General features: G+C 38.2%; 1 protein-coding gene across 4 annotated transcripts in view; it reads left to right on the top strand.

Moving 5' to 3' along the window:
* The first annotated feature begins 300 nt into the window (after positions 1-300).
* The window catches only part of LOC127652402 (brain-specific angiogenesis inhibitor 1-associated protein 2-like), a 111,162-nt gene continuing 88,621 nt past the window's right edge, over positions 301-22,841 (top strand). For all 4 annotated transcript variants that reach the window (XM_052138525.1, XM_052138523.1, XM_052138526.1 and 1 more), the window contains exon 1: positions 301-470. In XM_052138525.1, the coding sequence (XP_051994485.1) occupies positions 399-470 (72 nt within the window). In that variant the 5' untranslated portion in view covers positions 301-398. The remainder of the gene's footprint in view (positions 471-22,841) is intronic.

A 22,841-nucleotide genomic window follows, 5' to 3' on the forward strand; every position in this document is an offset into this window, starting at 1 on the left:
TGCTTAGTTTTATGTATGTTCTTTTCTAAATGAACATATAGTAATGTCTCTTATGGTATGAAATCATTTTACAAATCTCCATTCCATATTCAAACTGTTATCTGTCTTTGCTAAAAGAGAAAAAGAGATGCGTATATATATATGTGTGTGTGTGTGTGTGTGTGTGTGTGTGTGTGTGATCATACAGGTTAGGGACATAGCTTTTGTTTGTCCACGCCCCATAGGTGTGGGTTTTAAGAAGAAGGCGTGGTTCACTCTGTAAGCTCCTCCTTCACTGGCTCGGCACGGTACAGTTCCGCTGCGAACAGAGACGCTAGTCTAGTGGATTGGAGCGCAGATCATCACTGGCTCGGAGACACACAGTTCGGATAACACATCAGATTCAGCAAACACCGTTTATGGTTTTAACTGAAGATTTTACAATGTCTCGCACCGACGAGGTCCACCGCATTACGGAAAATGTCTATAAGGTAAAGTGCCTTTAACAAACTGAACAAGTTGATCACAGGTGGCGATCTTCTCACGTTAATTGTGTCATCAAAGTGACGTGCATTAGATACGAGGTTGTCGAATTGTTGTGTACTGCTTTGCATTTCATTTAGACGATTCTTTTTCGTGGGTTTTTGGTCTAAATGTATCATCATTATTGAACTTGATGAGCCATCAAGTTTCATGTTGATCGTATCATGCCATTTAAATGCACCGCACCATGAGAGTGAAACTGTTTTGACTTGCTTTTAAACATAAATGTACCTACCTACTACTTATGATGAGAATATTTTCTTTTACCCTTCCCAGTATCTTTCCTCGATCTCTCCCTTCCTCCCTCCTTCGTACAAATCTATCTATCTATCTATCTATCTATCTATCTATCTATCTATCTATCTATCTATCTATCTATTTTCTTAACCTCTTTCATAATGTATATTCAGCCTCGTTGCCAGCAAGCCTGTCTATATTGGCATGTGTTCCTTTAGGCATTCCAGTATAGGGGTTTGTTGCAACAGGTTTAGTCAATGTACAATCTCATCAATGTTTCATCAGGTTTCTGTTGCAATTTTGGCCTGTCACTTTAAACAAAAAAACAAAAAACAAAAAAAAGTTAATACTTGCCACACCAGATGGATTATGGTGGCGCTCATCAGAAACTTAAGCCTGTTAAATAGGCCACCTGAAGTCCAACACCTAAAACAAGGACAAAGAAACTATTCTGGTTGATCAAGGACAAGCGGATGTGTCCTGTATCTGGGCTTTTGCATTCTGGGTTCCTTCATGTTCAATTTTAATCAGCCTGTCAGATATTTAAAAGGATATTTCACTCAAAAATGACTGTTATTTAATCAATTATTCACTTTCATGTTGGTCCAAGCCTGTGTGACTTGTTTTTTTTCCTAAGTGGAACACAGGAAGATGATGTTGGGTAGAAAGTTAGCCTCAGTCACCATTCACTTTCATTGCATCTTTTTCCATATAAATGAAGTGAATGGTAACTGAGGTTAACATTTAGCCTAAAATCAAATTTTTGTGCTCTACAGAGCTCTACTGTTATATGGGTTTGAAACAACATGAGGGTGAGTAAATCACAGCAGGATTTAATATTTTTGGGTGAACTAACCCTTTAAATCCCTCTTATTTATATTACTCTGTAGGTGTATTAGTGGGTTAGCTCTCATAGGAGAGCTTTGAAATTATCTCACTGGCTGTTTATTTGGTGATCTGCTGGTTATTTGACACAATCATTCTGTGCCAATTATATGTTGCCGTGTGTCATGGGTGTTGTATGCCGGTGGAAAGTGGGCGAGCTGGATCATTTGTTCGACCGGAACCACCCACTGTTCAAATAGCTTGTTAAATCAGCCAGCTAAACAAAATGGATTGGGTTCAAAAGGAGTGCAGTATTGATGTATGTTTGTGGGTTTGTGTGTTTATGTGGGGAAGGGGGATGGTATAAGTGGGACAGACATCAGTAGAAGTGCTGGGATGTCAAACATCTGCTACAGTGTCACGGGAAATCCAGAACATGGCTCTGTGACTCAACGCTAGTTCCATGGGTGTGAGTTTTAGAGGGCGTATGTGTGTATGGGTTCCGTTGTTTCTCAACTGTGCACACAGAACACTCCCTACCTGCGGGCAATAGCAGTGATCACGCTGGAGTTGCCATGGATTTAAAACAAGCCTCACCTGTGAGTCACAGCCACCCCTCTATCACTCGCCCTCCCTGGCATCATACAGCCAGCACCAGTGGTCCAGTCATCCTGACAGTGCCGGGCTCAGCTAGATCTCTCATTGAGACCGAGCTGCGTGACAGCGGCAGGGCTGGGAGACCTTGGCCAGCTGGAGGGTGACATCCCTGGCGGCCACTCACCTGGGTGTGTCGGTGGGTGAGCTGGGGTCAAGCCAATTAGGATCAGTCTAGGCCTCAAATGATCATGATATTCTTTTTGCTATATCATTCAATATCAATTTTTATCAAGTTTAACATTTGATACCATTAATGACGAAGGAAATTTTTGTTAGAGCTCAAAAATGTATGTAAACATATCTTGTTTGTTTACAAGTTGCGTAACCTGCTCAGGGAAATCTACCTTTTAATTTGAAGTTCAAGATGTATGCTCATCCTACATAAGGTGTGTGATCTCTTTGTCTTTGGCGGTAACAAACCTAATTTGCTTAAGTTACCTGGTAGATTAGCTGAAAGAGCGTGAGAAATGTACATGCTGAAAAAAGTATAGTATACCTTGAATGCACTAAAAGTTGCTTTGCATCAAAGGAGCTGCCAAATACTAATATGTCATTAAAGGTGCTGTAAGCCATTTCAGCAGTTTTGCTAATTTACATCATTTTGCTTATTTCAAACAAACAGACTCTCTTCAAAAGCCCACCCGGCAAAGACTTGATGACTTGCATGTTAGCCAACCCAACATCAGCAAACCAGAATCTGCAAAAATGATTCACTGACATCAACAGAATGTTTATGACTAGCTAGTTTTCTGGCTAATAAAAGAAAGACTATTCCCCTGACCCTCTTTTGCTGTTTACAAAGCCTAGCCCTGTCACAGAGACAAAATGTGCTATCTCAGGACTCCTATTTCAGTGATCGCTGTTAGCTAGTAAGTATATTTTGTGCATGCTATTCCAAGAAGTTACAGCACTTTTAAATCGGATGTGTTAATATTTACGTCCACTCTTTTGTTTCAAAAGCATCTTTTTCTCTATGTTTTGGCCTTCCGTCCACACTTGAGTTGGCGCTTTTGACATTGAAAACTGAGCTTTTCGAAAACGCTCTCCCAAGTGGGTGAATTTGAAAAGCCGCCATTGCGTTATAAGTAATGTGAACAGGGGAAATTGAGAGATCTGAAAACAATCATGTATTTGTTGTCATGTGATGCAGTCATGTGATCCATTCAACCCAAAAGAATCAAGATGGTGGCCAATGTTGTTGCAACGTTGTTGTGTCTGCTATCATCTTTGATAGTATTGTTAAAGATAAATGTTACTTTTTACAACCATCACATTGCATTCTTGGCCTTGGAGAATTTTACTAGGATTTGCTGTCCGTTAACGGAAAATGAGAACAATTGCATTTCAGATTGCACATAAATGATAAAAATATATTTGCGTTAAGGGGATTTAAGAGGTTTTATAAGTTTTGGTGTGGACGACAAGCTTTTGGAAAACGTTTTAAAACGGCAGTGTGGATGGAGAGCGTTTTGAAAATGAAAAAGGCATTTTTTTAAATGTGTCTGGATACATGTGGACGTAGCTAGATAGTAATATGATGACAGTTAAACTTTTAACTAATTTGGTCAACAAGTTTCTCTTCAAACTGTTACTTCACCATAAAAATAGTTGACCAGAGAGAGAAGACATTTATGCAAAAAGCATTTTTCACATACTTGTATAGAGCGTTGGCTTCCGTTTCACTTCTGGACCTAGATTTTATATTGGACTTCAACTGGTGACCCAAAACATAACCTACTTTTTGTCCTGGTTTTATGTTTTATTTTATGCTGTTTAGTATTGTTCTATGTTTTTCAAGAATTAGGACATGTCACATGGTCCATGTTGGCATCTCCATAATGCCAAGTGACAGATGAATTTGCCCCATGTTTGATTGTACATAGGGCCAACAAATGTATTCAAACCAAACACAATTAGTATGGTTAATTGTGTTGTAGTATTTGCATTTACGATAGTCTTTTCCTGCTAACAGAATAAACCTGTGACCCACCAGTACTAGCATGTTTCAGGCCTAAAAGTTAGATGGGAACTTCTCCAGAGATCAGGGTGTTGGGTGATGTTTGTGAAGGGGCTGGGCATGTCTCGTCACGTCTTCAGGTGAGACAATGAGATGGGAGTGTCTCCAACACCTTTCCCAAATAGTCAACTCAAAGTGAAGTAAACATGGTTACTGTGTTCACACAATCCTAATGGAAACTCATAGGTGTCCTCAGAAGAGGTTTTTTCTTGCATGCCAAGACCATGTCATGATATTGGAGAACAGAAAAAACAAGCAAAGGCTTCAGTCTTGGTATGCAAATGACCATACCATAAATCTGCTTGATGAAAGGGTTGTAATACCGGAGTGTAAAATTTCACTTGTTTCCTCAGAGTTCAACTGAAGCAAACATTTTTTTTAACCATTCAGAGAACCCATTTTTCATGTAGGATATCTGGACAGGTGGTTTCTTAGCAACAGCAAGCTACAAAATGTTTCTGTCATGTAATCCTGTTGAGACAACTGTACATAGACTGACATTGAAAACATTCTTTAAAATGTCTCCTTTTACGGTTTGGAGTGAATAAGTTATGTCAGTATTCCTTAAGTATTCCTTTCTAATACTTTTAAGGAGTGCAAGTATATAATGAAATTTCCTACCATACCATTGACCGTGAAACAATAGACATGTTTGCAGTTATTGCTTCAAGTTAATCGCTCAACTCTGTGATGACTCATAATTTATTTAATATGTGTAAAACAGCTTTTACCGCTCGCCTTCGTGGTCTTGAAAAATATCTAGAATTTTGTAGCCATGTCAGAACTCCCTGGGCCCCGAGAGATTGCATTTATCATAGATTTCCCGACAGTCATTTGAAAGGGAATGGGTTTTATAAGAGATGGATTCACTCCGCACACCCACTCTTCTCTCGATCTGGGGGTGGATGGCTCTGCGCCGCTGCCACATCTTATTGTCTGAGCTCTCCCTCTCTCGCTCTTCAAAGAGCCCTCTATCTCTAATACACAGAGCTCTCATGAAATATGCACCTTTTTTAACATTAGCAACAACAAGCTTTGGATTTATTGCATAATGAACCAAACACATTAAACCTGACGAGGTTAACTAAGGGTAGAGCTTCATGTCGATGGAATGTGAGACAGCTTGGTGTAACATTTCTGTTAATTAAATTTTTTAAATTACATTAAAATGTCTTTTGAAAAGGTCAGAATGGCTTTCTGTGTGTCTTTTAAATGAATGTTCTGTGTTCAATAGAAGTTGAGCTCTATTGACAGCACTTATCTTGTTTTCAATAATGTTTTGACTCATCCCTTGGTTTTTGTATAAAAAAAATCTTTAAAAAGAAATCACAATAACAAATATGCATGTACAATTACATGGGCCCAAGCAATAAACCTTAAAATGCACACTGTTATAGCCACGAGACCTTAACATTGTATGTGTTGACATTTGAATACTGTGATAGAACCGCTTGACATTTTTAAATAAATGTTTTTATCCAATCTTTTAACCTTGTTGTCATGATGACAAAATGCTGGTAATCCGGTAACTTTTGTATGACACGCGTAAGGAAGTGGCGTGACATAACTATCTGTAAAGCATCTGTAAAGCATTACGTGTCGCCAACTCTGGGTTGGTAATGGTAAGGCATAATCAGAAGTTCTTTAACCTATAAAGTAGCTTCCAGAATGCTGGACTGGATAAGTTGCTTTGTAAGTACATATACAAAATAAAAACAAAACTGTGGAACGAGTTGACATTTTTTGGGGAAAGACACGTTATTTCAAAATATCAAAATATTGTACCTCACAATATTGTATTGATATTCAATCAGCAGCAATCTATATTTTCTTCTTTGCTTTTTCCCCCCCCAAAAAAAAAATAAATAAATAAATTGTGTGTTAATATGTACAGCAATATGTTTATGACTATAAAAAATCCGCTTATAAAACAAAAAATGACAAGGTGTCAGAAACCCAAGAAATCCAAACTTAAACCGAGAGAAAATTGTGAGATTGCGTCTGTTACATGACAATGGGAATACGTCACACAAGAGACTGTGTGAACTCCGCCCTCTCGTGAATTACATGAGATTTTAAATCCTCTGAATATTCTATGGTTTTGAAGTTGAAGCGTAAACCGGCATGGATGAAACACTTTGGGTAAGCCAGTAAAGACTAATCTCACTGTGAGTATGAAAATGGTAGGTTGACGTTTCTTGTACTAAACTTGGTTTGTGCTTACTGAAATTCGAAGCACTGCCCCCAGTGGCTGAAGTGGGAAATGTTTGTTTTTATATTAGAGCAAATGTGTGCTCCAGTTTCCAGGTAAAATGCCCACAGAGAAGTGCCAAAAGCTGTAAATTATGTAATACGGTGAAGAGGAATGCATACTTAATTTACTATACTCCCAAGCTACTAATACTCCTATCAGTGGAATAAAAATATCATCTTGAAGGGAAAAATGGAACCTCCAAATCGCACTCGTCACTTCCTGGTTTCCTTGAGCGACGAAAATCCTGGTCTCTGAGGCTCCTGTTGCAATGTGCTATCATTCAAGCAACATGAGAAGGTTAACACACTTTAAAGGGTTAGTTCACCTATAAATGAAAATTCTCCCCAAGAAGAACACATTATGTTGACTGTCAGTAATTTTTGGAGCTTCAAAGGTCGGATCACCATCAACTTGCGTTATAAGGACCTACTGATCGAAGATATTTTTCTATTTTCTTCAAATTGATTCTGCTGAAGTAAGTCATACACACATGGGATGGCATTAGGGTGAGTAAATGATGAGAGTGTTTTCATTTTTGGGTGAACCGATGAAAAATGATCTAATATGAGATGCCACTTAACTCCGTAACTCAGCAGAATGTGGCCATTGTCAGGGTACTGGAACATTCGTATCTTGCCAAATTCCTGTGGGATCAGGTTGGTTGGTAAAAACTGTGGTAAAAGTGTTTACATGCAACACGAAATTGGGGTAATGCGCTGATCGTTTTTTACTTAAAACATTTTATGACTTATGATAAAAAAAACACCATTTAATGTGTTTAAGCTTACACGTTGTCGGCTTGTTGAGTGTTATTAGTGTTGAGTACCACTAAGAGCACATGTGTGAAATGCAAAATACTGTGGAATTAGATAAAAAAAAAACAAAATGCCATCTCAGAACGAGCTAAGAATATAAAGGTATAACTTTGCAAGAGATCATAAGCTATCAGTTTGACTTGCCATACTTTCGAAAACGAACCCTAGTGGTAATTAACATTATGCTGTCGATAGAATTTAATGTGTATTGAACCTGGAACATTCCTTTTATAAAAAATAAGAGAATTAAATATCAAGGGTGGCCTTTGAAAGTACAGATGAATGTGGGAGAAAGAATAAGGAGGGAGGGATGGAGTGGGTGAGCGAAAGAGAGGTTGTCGATCCTTGTGGAAATGGCCTGTAATTGCTGTGTGGAGATGTGGGCCTGTAATTATTCGGGGAGGAGGAGCGGGCGTTAGGTCACGGAGTCGGCCGAAAGCAACCTTCTCTGCCTCTGATTTCCAGACTAATTTGCCAGGGGCTGCTTGCATTCATGTAGACAAAGAATGGGATTAGCACAGATCAAGGTTACATTTATTTCTAACCTTCTTATTGTTGGACCATTCTGGCCCTCAAATGACTCTGTCCTATAGGAACGTGTTTTCACTGAGTCACAGAGGTTAGTTCAGCTGTGACAAAGGGTGCAAAAGTATTGCACCTCTCTAAAGAGGTCTAGTTTAACCTTTGTAACTCAAGGAAGGCTCTCTTGTGAGCAATCTGCTCTTATTTTCTGTAGATAAAAAGTGGAGGTTGCCTCCTTGTATCTCTTGAGGAGGCTGAGGGGGATTGAAACCTAAGCTTAAAACAACTACTGATGAAGTGTGGATTGTGCAAACTATAATGTTGTGTCCTTCTGCTGTGAACTTTGGCTGTAATGATTCATGACTTCGGTCACCTCTGGAGATTAAATCCTACGTGCACTTTTATGTTGCTTAAAGGGATGGTACACCAAAAAATAGGGTTCTTTTTATTTGGCCGTTTAAGTGAAACAAAGCGCAATCTCCCAAACGAATGACTCCTATCCTCTGATTCTTCTGAAACTACAGCACGAAACATGCAGAACTTATTCACGAATGAATGACTCTTATGAGCCAGTTGTTTTGAATCTACAGCATGAAACATCCCAACCTCCCAACAAATTACTCAAATCTGCTGGTTCATTTAAAACAGCGTGACCAGTGTAGCACGATTCCCGATCAAATTTCTCATAAGAGTTGGTTCTTTTGAATCTACACCGCAAAACATACTGCGCTTCTTCCCGAAATAATTACCCATCAGCAGGTTCTCTTTAGTGAACAAAAAAATTACTGAACCACAACTCCTTAATGTCGTCATGTCTGAACCTAAATTAACCTAGAATTGTGACTGTATATGAACTTGTGTTACTGTAAGCTGCATGAGACATAAATCCAAGTAATTGCTGCATGGTTGTTGAAATGAAAACATGGTTGTTAATAGGGCTGCTTTGATCACCATGACAACTGCCACGGTGAAGGGCATGAAAATGTATCAACTTATAAGTCCTTACAAAAACCAGAAATGAATAATATTGCGACTGCAACAGCCCAAGTTGTTGATATGACCAGGAATGTTCATTATTAAAGTAAATGGGGTCGCTTTTTACTTAAAGGCAGCAGGTTTTTAAGGACTACAAAAATCCATCCTGAGATGTCTTTGTTGTTCTTGGCTGATGCTACTCTGCATCTTGAATAGAGTAGTTTGATCAGGGGATATTGAGTCCATTCCTAATTGGGTTCTCAAAAATAAATCAATCAATGGGTAACCTGCAGAGGGAAGACACATTCTCGGATGTTTCCATGGAAACCCTCAGTGAGCTGCAGAATTATGAAGTGTTGTCACAGGGTTAGAGGGTTATGTGTTGAAAGTGCCATCTAACTGAATGACTACACTGTGGAGAAAGACAGAACCATAGACAACACTTGTGTCCAGCTCAGATGCCTCTGCTGATACTGTGAACTCCTGGGTTCATTTAACTGAGCTAATTGAATCTAGATTCACAATTATCTCAGCCAATTTTGTGGTATCAACTGACCAAGCAATTTTTTGCTGAGTGCATTTAGATGCACAATCTTACACAATTATTCTTAAGCTGACAACGTGTGGGGTCATGTAAATGCAATAAACAGCTTTCATTTATCTGTGTAAGTTCACAGAACGCTTGAGAATCAAGCGTTCGACACCAGTAGAGTTTTGCGAATATCCCGATTTCGCGTTGCATGCAAACACCTTTACCGCCATTTCTACTGCTAAGTGTTGTGCGCATGCCTCTACGCAGATTGACATCAAAAGCAGAGAATAACTATTATATCAGGGCATGTGTAAATTCAGTTTTCTTGCTTTGTTGGATTTATAAAAGTGCACTCAGCAATTTCTTCCTCATTAAAAACGTTTCTAACTCCTAAAGATATGAATTGTAATTTTGCAATATTCATAATTGCACACCTTTGTTCTACAGCTTCTTTTTAAGTGTCAGATGATGTTTCTTTAGCACTAATTTTTGTGTCATCGCAAACAGATGAAACATACTGTAAGCAAGCATCTGGACGTCAACTAACACCACACAGGACTATTTGGACTATATCTGGACTATTTAAAACTTGTGCTTACGTCTGGGATTGGTTAGAAACTTGACCACTGTAAAAACACGTTCTAAATAGAAACCATTAACGAAACAGGAGTAGACTTAAATTGAAGAGTCGTCAGTTTTCACGATTACATAATAGTGACAGCCACAATCGTAATTGCCATTCGTTTTTCGATTAATTGTCCAGTCCTACTCCAGTCATATCATTAAACTTATAAAAGCTCTTTTATTCTACATGGAGAAGGTCCGCACATGGGGGCTGCCATGGTAGAATCACTAGACCAGCCGAAAACTACTCTCTTAATCTCAGTAACCGTCCTGTTATTTATTTATTTATATTTCTCCCCAATTTGGAATGCCCAATTCCCAATGCGCTCTTAAGTCCTTGTGGTGGCGTAGTCACCTCAATCCAGGTGGTGGAGGATGAATCTCAGTTGCCTCCACATCTGAGATAATCCACGCATCTTATCACGTGGCTTGTCGAGCGTGGTAGCGCATGTGGAGGCTCCATGCTATGGCATCCATGCACAACTGACCACACGCCACCAATAACATGGTTCTCGCTCCCCACCGAGAGCGAGAACCATGTTATTGCGACCACGCGGAGGTTTCCCCATGTTACTCTACCCTCCGTAGCAACCGTGCCAATTTGGTTGCTTAGGAGTCACTCAGCTTGTCCTGGATTCGAACGCGTGACTCCAGGGGTGGTAGTCAGCGTCTTTACTCTCTGAGCTACCCAGGCCCCAACTGTCCTGTTATTTGACACTTTCACTCATTGATTAAAGTAATCATAGTTGACTGTGAATACAACATTTCTGCAATGACATCTGAAACTGAAAATTATTGAATTTAAAAGATGCTGCATCCAAGCAGCTAGGTGTCAGTGTAAGTCCAAGGTCACCCTTTCTTTCTTTTGCTCCTTTCTTTTCTCTCTTTTGCTTTTTCTATTGCTCTCTTTCTGTCTTTCACACATCCCTTTTTTCTTTACTCTTTCACTCTCTTTCACCCTTTCCTTTTCTCTTTTTCACTGTTTTTCTTTTGCTTGTGCTTTCTTTAGCAATTGTCTTATGCACTTGCTTTCTATTGCACTTTTTTATTACGCTTTTTTTCCTTTTTTTCCTCGTGTTTCCTTTTTTTTTTATTCATGAACTGTACAACATCTTACTGTTTTACTCTGCTCTTTACAGTTTCTTTACAAATAAAGGATTGCACATTCATTTATTTATGTTTAGAGATTGTTGAGTGATTCAAGTTTGAGTGATTCGAGCATGAAGCTAGCACAACTATGTAGGAAATCTGTTGCCTGGGACAATGGTCAGTTATACAGTTTAGTAGTAATTCAACAAAAACATTGTGTAATTGTCCCGATTGAGTTATGACTAAAATCGGGTCTCGACTCTTAGACTATGATTTATCATGTGACTGATGGGTTTGGTTTGAATATGCGAATATTAAGAGAAACCAAGTGAAACCATTTTATAATCCACATTTGGCTGCATTGAACCCATTTTTTCCTCAGTTTCAGTGTTAATATAGTTACTGCATATTGGCTCTGCAGTATAGTGTTGTTAGATCTATTATAAACCACAGGCCACCAGAGTTTCATACAGCCATATTTTGTATGGAATACTGTGGTAAAGAATGCTTCTGTGCTCTCAAAATTCTCTAAAAAGTCTTGTTTCCTTTATTTATTTCCTTTCCTTTTGCTTAGACAGACAAGGATGTTTGTTGTGCACTGAATATAATGCATCATGAAGGTCTCTTGTCAGCTCACATGTTTCTGAAGACAAGACTAGAGTAGAGGAGGTTAACACAGGCCTTGGCAAACATCCAGCTCTGCGGTGTGGTCAGGCCAGTCATTCTTCTCAAGAAGTACATTCTGTAAATTCCTACAAATAATGGGAGCATCTGTAAGGATCCTTCAGCCACTCAAGTGTCTTAGCATGACCGTGTGTTTCCAAAGGGATAGTTCACCCTGTTACACTCACACTTATGTTGTTTAAAAACCTGTGTGACTTTTATTGTATCTTTTATTGTTGACATCAAAGTGTATGCATCTGATCAAACTCTGTAGCAAAAAATAAATCTGTCACTTGGTCATATGGATAATACTAATGCAATATTTGGCCCAGTGTTTGTTCCATATGTTATGCTGGTAAATCACACTTCTTCTGTTTTTTTTTTTTTATGCATTTACAAAATTAAGGATTTTAATTAGTTTTGCAAGAATAAAATTGCTGGACGCTAATGCAGTTCATGGTAATTCATTTCAGCGTTTAATTTGAAAAACATTTTGGTACTGTGTTGGTCACAACATGATGTCCAATGAACAATCCGGGTCATGTAGCAAGACCAGTTGAGATACACATTAGCAGACTTGTGTTAAGGCGGATTTGCTCTCTAATCTGAATTTGTTTGTTCATGTTTTTCGTCATTCAGCCTGAACTAGAGGTTGAAACTGAGAAAAGAGTTTTATTGCATATTAAAAGTAAACCAGTTGCCGCCTACCCAGACAGAGAGAGAGCGAGAGAGAGGTGAACCCCTTCATATCAGTCCCTTGATCTGATTAAGACGGGCCTGATTGGTGTAGAGGTTACATCTTCAGTTTTTAAGCAGGAGTTTCCATTTCGTTCATGCGTATTATAGTAAGTGGCGATCTGGCGCTGGAGTTTATTTTTTATGTTATAATGAAAGCTCGTTGCAGTTGTTATAAGTGCCGTTGAGTTGTTATAAGTGCCGTTGAGTTACAGTGGGTGGCAATTTTCTTTTGTACTGATAGTTTTCGATGTACGGATAAAGTTATCAAATTATGTGAAATATTTGTTGGAGCCATCAAGAATGACTTTTTATCAAAACAGTAAATATTTTTTGACATAATACGCACACAACCTAATTAATTAGTGTCGCTACTTCGTGACGTCCCCCCCAAACTGTCCCCACCACTTTTTATAACCCATGCATGCATACGCCCATGACACTGATTATGGGCGTATTAACTCCCATACACCATTGCTAATCAGTGGTGTAGTCGGGGTCATGCACATGAATATGCCGTATGCTTTTTTTTCCCAGGGCTGTTTGCATATAACTACAACTAAGTAGCAATATTTGCGTATACCCTCGGTATACCCACTTGTTTTGCTGCTTCAGAAGTCCATAATCTACTGTTGTGTTTGCTTCCCTTTAATGTTATCCTATGCTGTGTTGTGAAACTGGAGTTGTAATTGATACTTTGTTGTAATTGGTGTATTATCACTTGAATTCTACCATTCCTGACAACCGTTGTCGCCACCATCATCGACTGAGGGAATTCATGTCAGTGAGACACCTTCAAGCTGATGCAGTATCAGGTAAAATTAAGAAAAGAAAATATATGTTGCCAACCATCTAGTATAATAAGGAATCATCCTGTTTTTGTGGGGAAAAATTGTGTTCTGTATTAAAAACATACGGTATGCCATTTGTACCATATTTTAGGGTCACACCCAAACTGCTAAGAATGTTTCACAAATCAAGAGAAATGTACCTGAAACATGTATAGAAGGGGCTTAAACAAAATGTGAAGATGGATACAAAATCACATTCAACATAAACTAGCTCTAGATGGACCTCTTTAACAATTGTAGACACCTTGTGCTGGAGTGCCTGTGTATATACTGTATGTACAGAGATGCAGTACTGCTGCCCCCGTTACGTGGCCTGTGTAGGGCACCAACCCCCAAAAGTCCACTGGCTGGCTGCCCTTCCTTACACATGATTTTGAACGGCCGATAGCGGTCAAGGAACACTCCTTCATACGATCGCCTCTCTAAATCCCCCCTACCCCATAATAAATGCTGTAAAAGTGTTGCTCATTGTTAGTTCATGTTAACTAATGTTGTTAACTAAAGGAAACTTATTGTTAAGTGATCCACAGTCATCCAATGCTTATTGCAAAATAAACCCGGACTGGGTGATCAGGACCCAATGTGATTATTTTGCAATAATGACTGGTTGACTATATTTTCAAGCTTAATACATGGCAACTGCCCAAATAAATGGACATGAAATATTGATTTGAGTTGAAAGTTTTTATTATGTGAGATTTAAGTGAGTCTGAAAGACATGTCTCTGTGCAGATAAGAAATCGCTTGCCTGAATATTTCAGCGCACACTTGACTCATTAGAATCAAGTATTCCAGGGAGCTGGTTAATAAATTATAATATCCAGAGTGGGGAGCAAACCCCCCTCACAAAATAAGTTTATCTGAAACCTTTGGTCTAATGCTCAACTGCAATAATGTCTGGTCTCTCCCCTCAGCCTCTTTCTTGCCTTATTTGCCTTGAGATATCACTTCTGTCTCTGTGACAGTCCTAGGCTCCATATACAGCATAAAATGAAACTCTGACCATGGGGACACTATTGTTTTTAACCAACAAATGATTCTGAAGTGCTTTCCGCCTGTCAGTCATTTTGAACGTTAAAGATGTGTGGTGTTAGTTTTTTTTTAAATAATAACCCATTATTGTTCCCCATGAATTAAGTTGCATACTACATGCATTCATACTGCTTGATCAAAGTTCGGAACTTTGTTACAACATGTCTACTTGAATGCATTTTGAGTACTAGTCACAACTTGATTGGTAGGCTGTTGGTGTAGTTCTTTAACCTTACAGGCTAAGAGAGCTAAGGCATTTCCTCTTGTCTTGTCTTTCCTCAGATTATTTAGCATTTCAGGTTTTTAAAGATGTTGCAAAAGGATGGGACTCCATGAAATCAGAATTGTAGTATTGTGGATTTTATTGTGTATGAATTAGTGTAGTATTGTCTCAAATGGTACACTTTTTTTCCCCCGCCGTTTTTCAGCTAATGGAAGTGACTTTTAAAACACACACAATGAGTTGACGTTAGCTTTAGCGTGTTAGCCAACTCAATCCATTAACGCCTTATGCGCGTATAAAGTTAAATGATTATAGACTTATCTTGTCTGTCTCAGTTTTTTTTTCTTGCCTTGTCACTGAAGTGTAGGTATTGCACACGTCCTCCTTACAGAGAGTCAGGAATAACCATGCTCTCAGACACAAATGCATGCTGGCCTCATATTCCAATTAGCTCTTTCAATTAGGCTGGCAGATGTAGCACATGAGGACTGGGATGATAAAATTAGCAACACTGACAGAATTTAGAAAAGAAACCACCTAACCCACTCCCACTGACCTCACTTGGCTCACACACACATGTTTCATGAGTTCAAGGTGCTAGCATTACATGTAGCAAATTACACCTATAGCATTAGCAGAACTGGCACATTTTTTTCAGCGCTTCTTGCAAAATGGTGTTTGCATAAGAGTGTATTAGTGTGTATTTTTTGGAGGGTATTGGAGTACTAGATACACCTCAAAAACATGGACGTGGGATGTTTACATGGGAATGCTAGAACAGTAATGAAGTTGTTTCTAAATGAATGAAGGTGTGCTCTAAAACCAAGTGAGCTGCCTAGTTGGCAGTCCTTTTACCAGTTGGTTTTAGTTGGTGATCATGCACCCTGTGTGCCAGACAAATAGTCCTCTTCATGAGAAGTATTACCATTACTATAGTATACTACTATTACTAGTACTAGTACTATTGATTGGTTCCAGTTGAGTTTGAGAGTAATATGTTGTTATGCTAGCAAAATGACACACAGCCTAAAAACTGATTTCACACACAATTAATCAAATTCCCAATTCTTCAGTCACTTTGTATAAGCTAACCAAATTAGGCAGATGCCTAATTTGACAGTTTGCTTGAAGTGGCCTCATGTTTACAGGGAATTGTTGGCTGCCAGTGGCATGAACCATGATCAGGATCTTGTATCACCCTAAAGGGCGTTATTTTGTGATAATATCTGGCTGTGACTGCACATTAATTCTGCTTATTACATGACTTTATACCAAATAAATAATTAAATGGGCATAACATATTAATTTATGTTGAAATGATGTTATTATGTGAGAAGAAACAGACCACGGAGTCTCTAGAAACTGATGAATTCCACCACTGGTTTGCATCGGAGTACTGTAAGGATTTTATATTGCAAAAATTACCATCTGACTGCTCAATATCCCGCATATTACCTGCCAAATTAAAAAATAAATGGACATTTGAAATTATATTATTAGCTTACTTGTAAAGATTGCAGAGTGATAAAAGTAGGAGCGATGATGTCACTTAATCGTGAGATGTGCAGTCATCAGTACTGGGTAGTAACAAATTACATTTAATCTGGATTATGTAAATATATTACAAAATCAAGTACTTGTAATTGGATTACATTTTAAAATACTAGCAGCTTTTATTGATTACATCAGGCAACAGAAGTAAATTGTTCATAATTTATATTTTTCTGCCTTGAATACATGCATATCAGTACAAATTTATTTTTGTGTTTTATGACCCTTTTAAGTAACTTTTATTTAACTCTGTAAAAAACAAATGTCGAGTAAATCACAAAATATCAATTCTAATTTTAATAAGCAAGTTTTTATTTATGCAACATTATGTCAAGGCAGGAAAAGTTTGATGCCTACATTTGAAACAACCTTCACATCGGATGCTTGCCTTTGATGCCTTAAAATGCTGTCTAGCTAAGCAACTCACTAGGTTTTGGAGCAGAGCCTACTTCATTACTGTTCTAGCATTCCCACGTCAATGTCGCCTACTTTTGCTCTTGATTGTGGGAGTGTGTGCCATAAGAGCCCAGACCTGGTCTCGCCTAATGGTTATGTAAACCTCCCACATGTAGCCCCTGGCTCTTCACATCTCTACTTCTCCATTGTACTCTCTATTGTGCTCTCTCTCTTTCTCTCCCTCGTTTTCTTGCGCTTATACAATATGAGGATGTCGACAGGGTGTTCTTAATGAGGTGTGTCGATAGGGCATTATCGAGGACTCGCCAAAGGAAAAGTGAAGGAGAGGGAAAGCAACAGTCAGGGAGAAGAAATGTACACCTCAGTGTCAATGCACCCATGTGGACTCTTCACAAATCTTCTCCCAGAACATTTCATACTCTCTTTGCTGTGTCGTAGCCTTCAGACTGGCGTTTTGACAAGAGAAACCCCACAATACAAAATACTATTATACAGATTAAAGATCCCATGAAATAAAAATGGGGGTTTTCTGTCTATTAGACCACCTGTATTTGCTTTGAAGCCATCTTTATGCTACTGTACTTGTAAAAAATTATGTTTCAGCTGACATATATACGCTAGAGGTCGACCTATAGTGGATTTTGCCAATACCGATAACTAAGATGGTGCAGAAGGCCGATAATCGCTAAAATTTTATGTTCGATTTATAGATTGCTTAAAAAAAAATCGTATTCTTGCTATAATGTGCAGAGACATAGAGGCTGCAAGAGTCCAAAATAAAATAAAAATCCCAGATGCTGTTTATTATCAACCAAAATCCTGCCGTACACAGTGCGGTACTTTAAACTAAAGAAGTCCGAAACACTAGGTACTCTTATTTTAAAATGACAGAGACTTGGCTTCATTACATTGCTCTATATTAAGTATTGTCTAATCAAAATAACTGAATATGCATTGACATTATTCGTCCAACAGCTGCTGTTATACTGTAGAATCAAGTTGTTTTTATTATAGAATCCTTCAGCGATGGCCGCAGAGAAAAAAACCTTTAGGCATACATTTTCACTGATAACCTATAGTTCCAAAAAGCAACAATCGGCACTGATTAATCAGTAAAACCAATATATCCGTCTACCTCTAATATATGCAATCTTTCTCTTCCTGGAAAACTGAACAAAAATGTTGATGACTTATGTTGCATGACACAGATTTTAGAATGTCCAATCAAATAGGGCGTTGTGCCTTGCAATTTGTCCTTCCCGTACTTCCAGTAGTATGAAAATACAGAACATAATGTGTCAATACAGAATACAAGACTACGCACTTCAAACTATTTTATAGGGTCTTTATTATATTTGTATTTTTGTGTCCTTTCATCTTATGCAGCAGGCTCCTGGGGTGACTGACTAATTTTGCTCAAGCACTTTCACCTGCTCCATCTTTTTGCCCATCAGGTGACCCACTTTTAGAATTGCTCAAGAGTGTGGGAGAAAAAGGAAGTTGACCTGTGATGTAAGATCCAGGGGAACTGGGGAATATTTCTCTGCCATATTAGTGACGAGTGTGTTTACATGTGCATAAATTTGCTGATTACTATAAATAATCAGCTTAATAAAAAATATGTAAAACCCATGAACATAAAAGCATATAAAACCCTTGTTTACATGAGATTTGAAGTCATAAAATTACTCTGCTTTTGACGTCAAAACATAAACAAGCCTGCGCACATCATTTGTGCACATTGGATAAGCCAGTAAAGGTGTTTGCAATGCGAAATCAGGGAAATAGGCAAAAATCTGTCAAATGGTTTTTGCTTAAACTGTTTATGATCATACCCTGATAAAGAAAAAAACATATAAGGTGTTCGACTGTTGTCAAACGAGTTTCCTGAACGCTTCCTTGTCTTTCATTTGTGGTGTGACTATGTGTTTGATCCACCAACACACACATTGGCTGAGTAAATGTTGCTAGGTCAGGCTGGTTGGGATACTCTAACACAAATAATGTTTTCATTGTGATGTACCCAGACAGCATACTGTGAGAGGGTGGGGCGGGGTCGTGATTATAAACACCCGGCTCCTTATCAGGCTAGTTAAGCCTCCGAAAGGGATAAAGGCCGACTGCAGAAGGTGCTGTGACGAGAGAGAGAGATTGTTTACGGACAGCTGACCGTCATGTGTGTCTTTTGTGTCTTTTTACGTTTTTCATTCAATTATTATTTATGTTGTCAAGCCGGTTCTCGCCGCCTCCTTTCCCTTATGTCCCTTTACACATACATGCATCTCCAAGATGTCTGTCTCTTTTCATCTGGAAAGCATCACAATCTAATTAATTTTGCACTTTCTAAATGTTACATTTGCACCTTATTATTCACTCTTGCACTGTGTATAATATGGTGTTGCATGTATATAGTAAATGTACAAACTATTTGTATGTTTTATAGTATGAAACACTGGTCCTGTATGACATGAAATTCCATTCTCTTGTATGTCCCTACACACACTTGAAGTCAGAAGTTTACATACACTTTGGTTGAAGTCATCAAAACTACTCCACAGATTTCACATTAGCAAACTATATTTTTGGCTAGTTGTTTAGGACATATATTTTGTGCATGACACAAGCAATATTCCAACAATTGTTTACAGACAGATTGTTTCACTTTTAATTGAGTATATCACAATTCTAGTTGGTCTGAAGTTTACATAGACTAAGTTAACGGTGCCATTTAAGCAGCTTGGATAATTCCAGAAAATTATGTCAAGCCTTTAGACAATAAGCCAATTAGCTTCAGTTAGGAAGTGTACTGAATTGGAGGTGTACATGTAGGTTTGCCTCTTTGCTTGATATCATGGAAAAATCTAAAGAAATCATCCAAGACCTCAGGAAAAAAAATTGTGGACCTCTACAAATCTGCTTCATCCTTGGGAGCAATTTCCAAACGCCTGAAGGTACCATATTCATCTGTACAAACAATAGTTCATAAATATAAGCACCATGGGACCACACAGCCATCACACCGCTCAGGAAGGAGATGCATTCTGTCTCCATGAGATGAATGTAATTTGGTGCGAAAAGTGCAAATAAATCCCAGAACAACACCAAAGGACCTTGTGAAGATGCTGAAGGAAACGGGTAGACAAGTATCTATATCCACAGTAAAACGAGTCCTATATCAACATAACCTGAAAGGCTGCTCAGCAAGGAAGAAGCCACTGCTCCAAAACCACCATAAAAAAGCCAGACTACAGTTTGCAAGTGCACATTGGGACAAAGATTTTACTTTATCTGGTCAGATAAATCAAAAATTGAACTGTTTGGCCATAATGACCATCAATATGTTTGACAGAAAAAGGGTGAGGCTTGCAGCCGAAAAACACCATCCCAACCTTGAAGCATGGGGTGGCAGCATCATGTTGTGGGGGTGCTTTGCTGCAGGAGGGACTTGTGCACTTCACAAAATAGATGGCATCATGAGGAAGGACAATTATGTGGATATATTGAAGCAACATCTCAAGACATCAGCCATAAATTTAAAGCTCTGTTGCAAATGGGTCTTCCAAATAGACAATGACCCAAGCATACTTCCAAAGTTGTGGCAAAATGGCTTAAAGACAACAAAGTCAAGGTATTGGAGTGGCCATCACAAAGCCCTGACCTCAATCTGATAGAAAATGTGTGGGCAGAACTGAAAAAGCATATACAAGCAAGGAGGCCTACAAATCTGACTCAGTTACACCAGTTCTGTCTGGAGGAATGGGCCAAAATTCCAGCATCTTATCGTGAGATGCTTGTGGAAGGCTACCCAAAACGTTTGACCCAACGTTGCATAAATCAAGCTACCATTGGCTTGCTTATAGTTGTCTCAACACATTTAAGTAGGATAGGAGAAAGTTTTCAACATACAAAAAGTACACACTTCATCTTTTAGTGGTTGGGTGACTATTAATACCTGACCCAAATCAGCTTGGTTGAGTCAGCCCAAATACGTCATCCATTGCAAGGAGCCCAAATTGTTTTGACCTCGTATTTTTCAGTCTGTCGACATGTTTTTGGCTTGTACTTGATGTCTCTTACCAAAGTTAACAGCACCCACCCTGCCTAAAACTCTCAAAGATGGCACCAAATTCCCATTTGACAGAGGTCCTCAATCCTTGTTCTCAATCCTTGTTCTGAGAATCAAGTTTCGTTTGAACTTGCTCTTGCACACCTGCCTGTTTTCAATAGAAACAAAAGACCTGCTATGAATCCTATAGTGCACACTATCTGTCCTAATATCTTAAATAGATAAATGTGTTGCAAATCATACAATAATATTCCTGTGGTACCTAGGGGGATTTCTGGCGGATTTTCAAAGTGTGCATCCATGCATTCTTTTAAGGCTAATTTTGCCACAAATATTGCAGAAGAGGAGGAGTTTGTAACAATTCGCTTTTGACATCAGTTAATTACATTTTGCGAGGAATGCATGGCCAAATCTGCCAAAGCATTTTTAAAACTTAATTTAAAAAAAATTTAAAACCTATTAATGTTTCTAAAGACATCGCCTGGCCTTAACTCTCATGGTGGAAGCCTTGATTTGAGAAAAGTCCAGATTTGTGCAAATCTTTGTGGTGTAAATTTCATGGTAACTCCACATTAACTCCACAGACAATGTTTTTAATTAAAAGCATACATTTTGCCTTTTGTCTGTAATGGTAATTTAAAATTAATCTAAGATGTCCTTCTTTCTGAGTCATATAAAGAGATAAGCTGTCCCTTGACTGAAAGATCACCTGCAAATTCCATTGTGTAGTTTATGAACTTTTATTTAAATAAAGCAACTAAATTACAATTTTAAAGTTCCATATTTTTCTGAATAATTTCCTTTTTATTTTAGAAGCACCCAGAATTTCATTTAAAATACAGGTAACACCACAGACTTAAGCAGCAGTGTCACCAGTGTTTCGTTAGAATTATATGAAAATCTATATGTCTCTAAGCATCCGCTTTCTGGATATAGCATAAAGTAATCTTAAATGCATACCAATAAAGGATATTATTAAGTGATTAACAAACAAGGTATACAATAAGGTTCCATTCGTCAACAGTAGTTAATGCATTAGGTATCACAAACAAAAAATTAACAATATATTGTTTACAGCATTTATTAATCTTGGTTAATGTTAATTTCAACATGGTGATATATATATTTTTTAAATCAAAAGTTGTGTTTGTTAACATTAATGCACTTTGAACTAGCAATGAATAATTTTTTTATTTACTAACATTAACAAAGATGAATTAATGCTGTAAACAATATATTGTTAATATTTTGTTCATGATACCTAATGCATTTACTACTTTCAATGAATGGAACCTTATTTTTAAGTGTTACCACAAACACGTTGACAAATATCTGCCTCGCATTTGCCACTTCAATTGAATAATGACCAATCAAGCAGTTTTCTGATGTGGAAACTATACTTTGTGTTCTATAACTGGCAAACTTACTACACACTCAGAAGTATATACTTTCCTCTCAACAGCCAAGTACCTACTATTATTAAAAAGTAGAATCTGTTGTGTCGCAATGTATGTGAAATGGCACACAAGCCTCTTTTGGCTGTTTTGGGTGTGTTCGATTAGTGTTGGAGCCAGACTATAGATTAAGCAAACAAAACCTCAAGGAGCAGTATTGAGCACCAAGCCCTAATAGAAATGGTCGGAAAAAGTTAGGATGGAAGTTTGAATCATGGTAATGTTTACTATGAAATCCTGGCTAGGTTTTGATTTTTTTGTAAATTATTATTATTTAAGAAAATGGCAGTAAGGGTTCTATGAAGTGTAAAAAGCTGTTGAAATTGGGATGTTGCTATCCATGGTGAATTTCAGAGGAAAAAAAGCAGGATTTGGCGATTTGTGTTTTGCTTTCAGTTCCAGGACTTTGTTAACCTGAAGGCCCTGGCAGACTTTGGCTGCTCTAATTGGAGGAAGCCCTAGAGGGGAAGTAGATGGTGCTGTGGGTGATATGACAGATGCCCGCTCGAGTGAGCATCACTGAAGGATTAATGGGTGGCAAGACAGTAAAGTGTTTATTTTGGATGCTCTAGGAACAGAGCTATAAGACTATGTGCCCTCCCCACATCTGCACTCGTCCACAAACACCAGACTTACTAGCCATTGCTTAAATGTATGCACTGCCTGGCAGTATAACAAGCCCAACACTTCAGAGGACAATATGTTAATTAACTCCTAAAACATGCTCGTTCTTGCAATTTTCACTTTCTCTTTCTCTCATCTTCTTCAACAACATTTTAA

Source organism: Xyrauchen texanus, chromosome 12 (assembly GCF_025860055.1).
Source record: "Xyrauchen texanus isolate HMW12.3.18 chromosome 12, RBS_HiC_50CHRs, whole genome shotgun sequence".
NCBI classification, from domain to species: Eukaryota; Metazoa; Chordata; class Actinopteri; order Cypriniformes; family Catostomidae; genus Xyrauchen; species Xyrauchen texanus.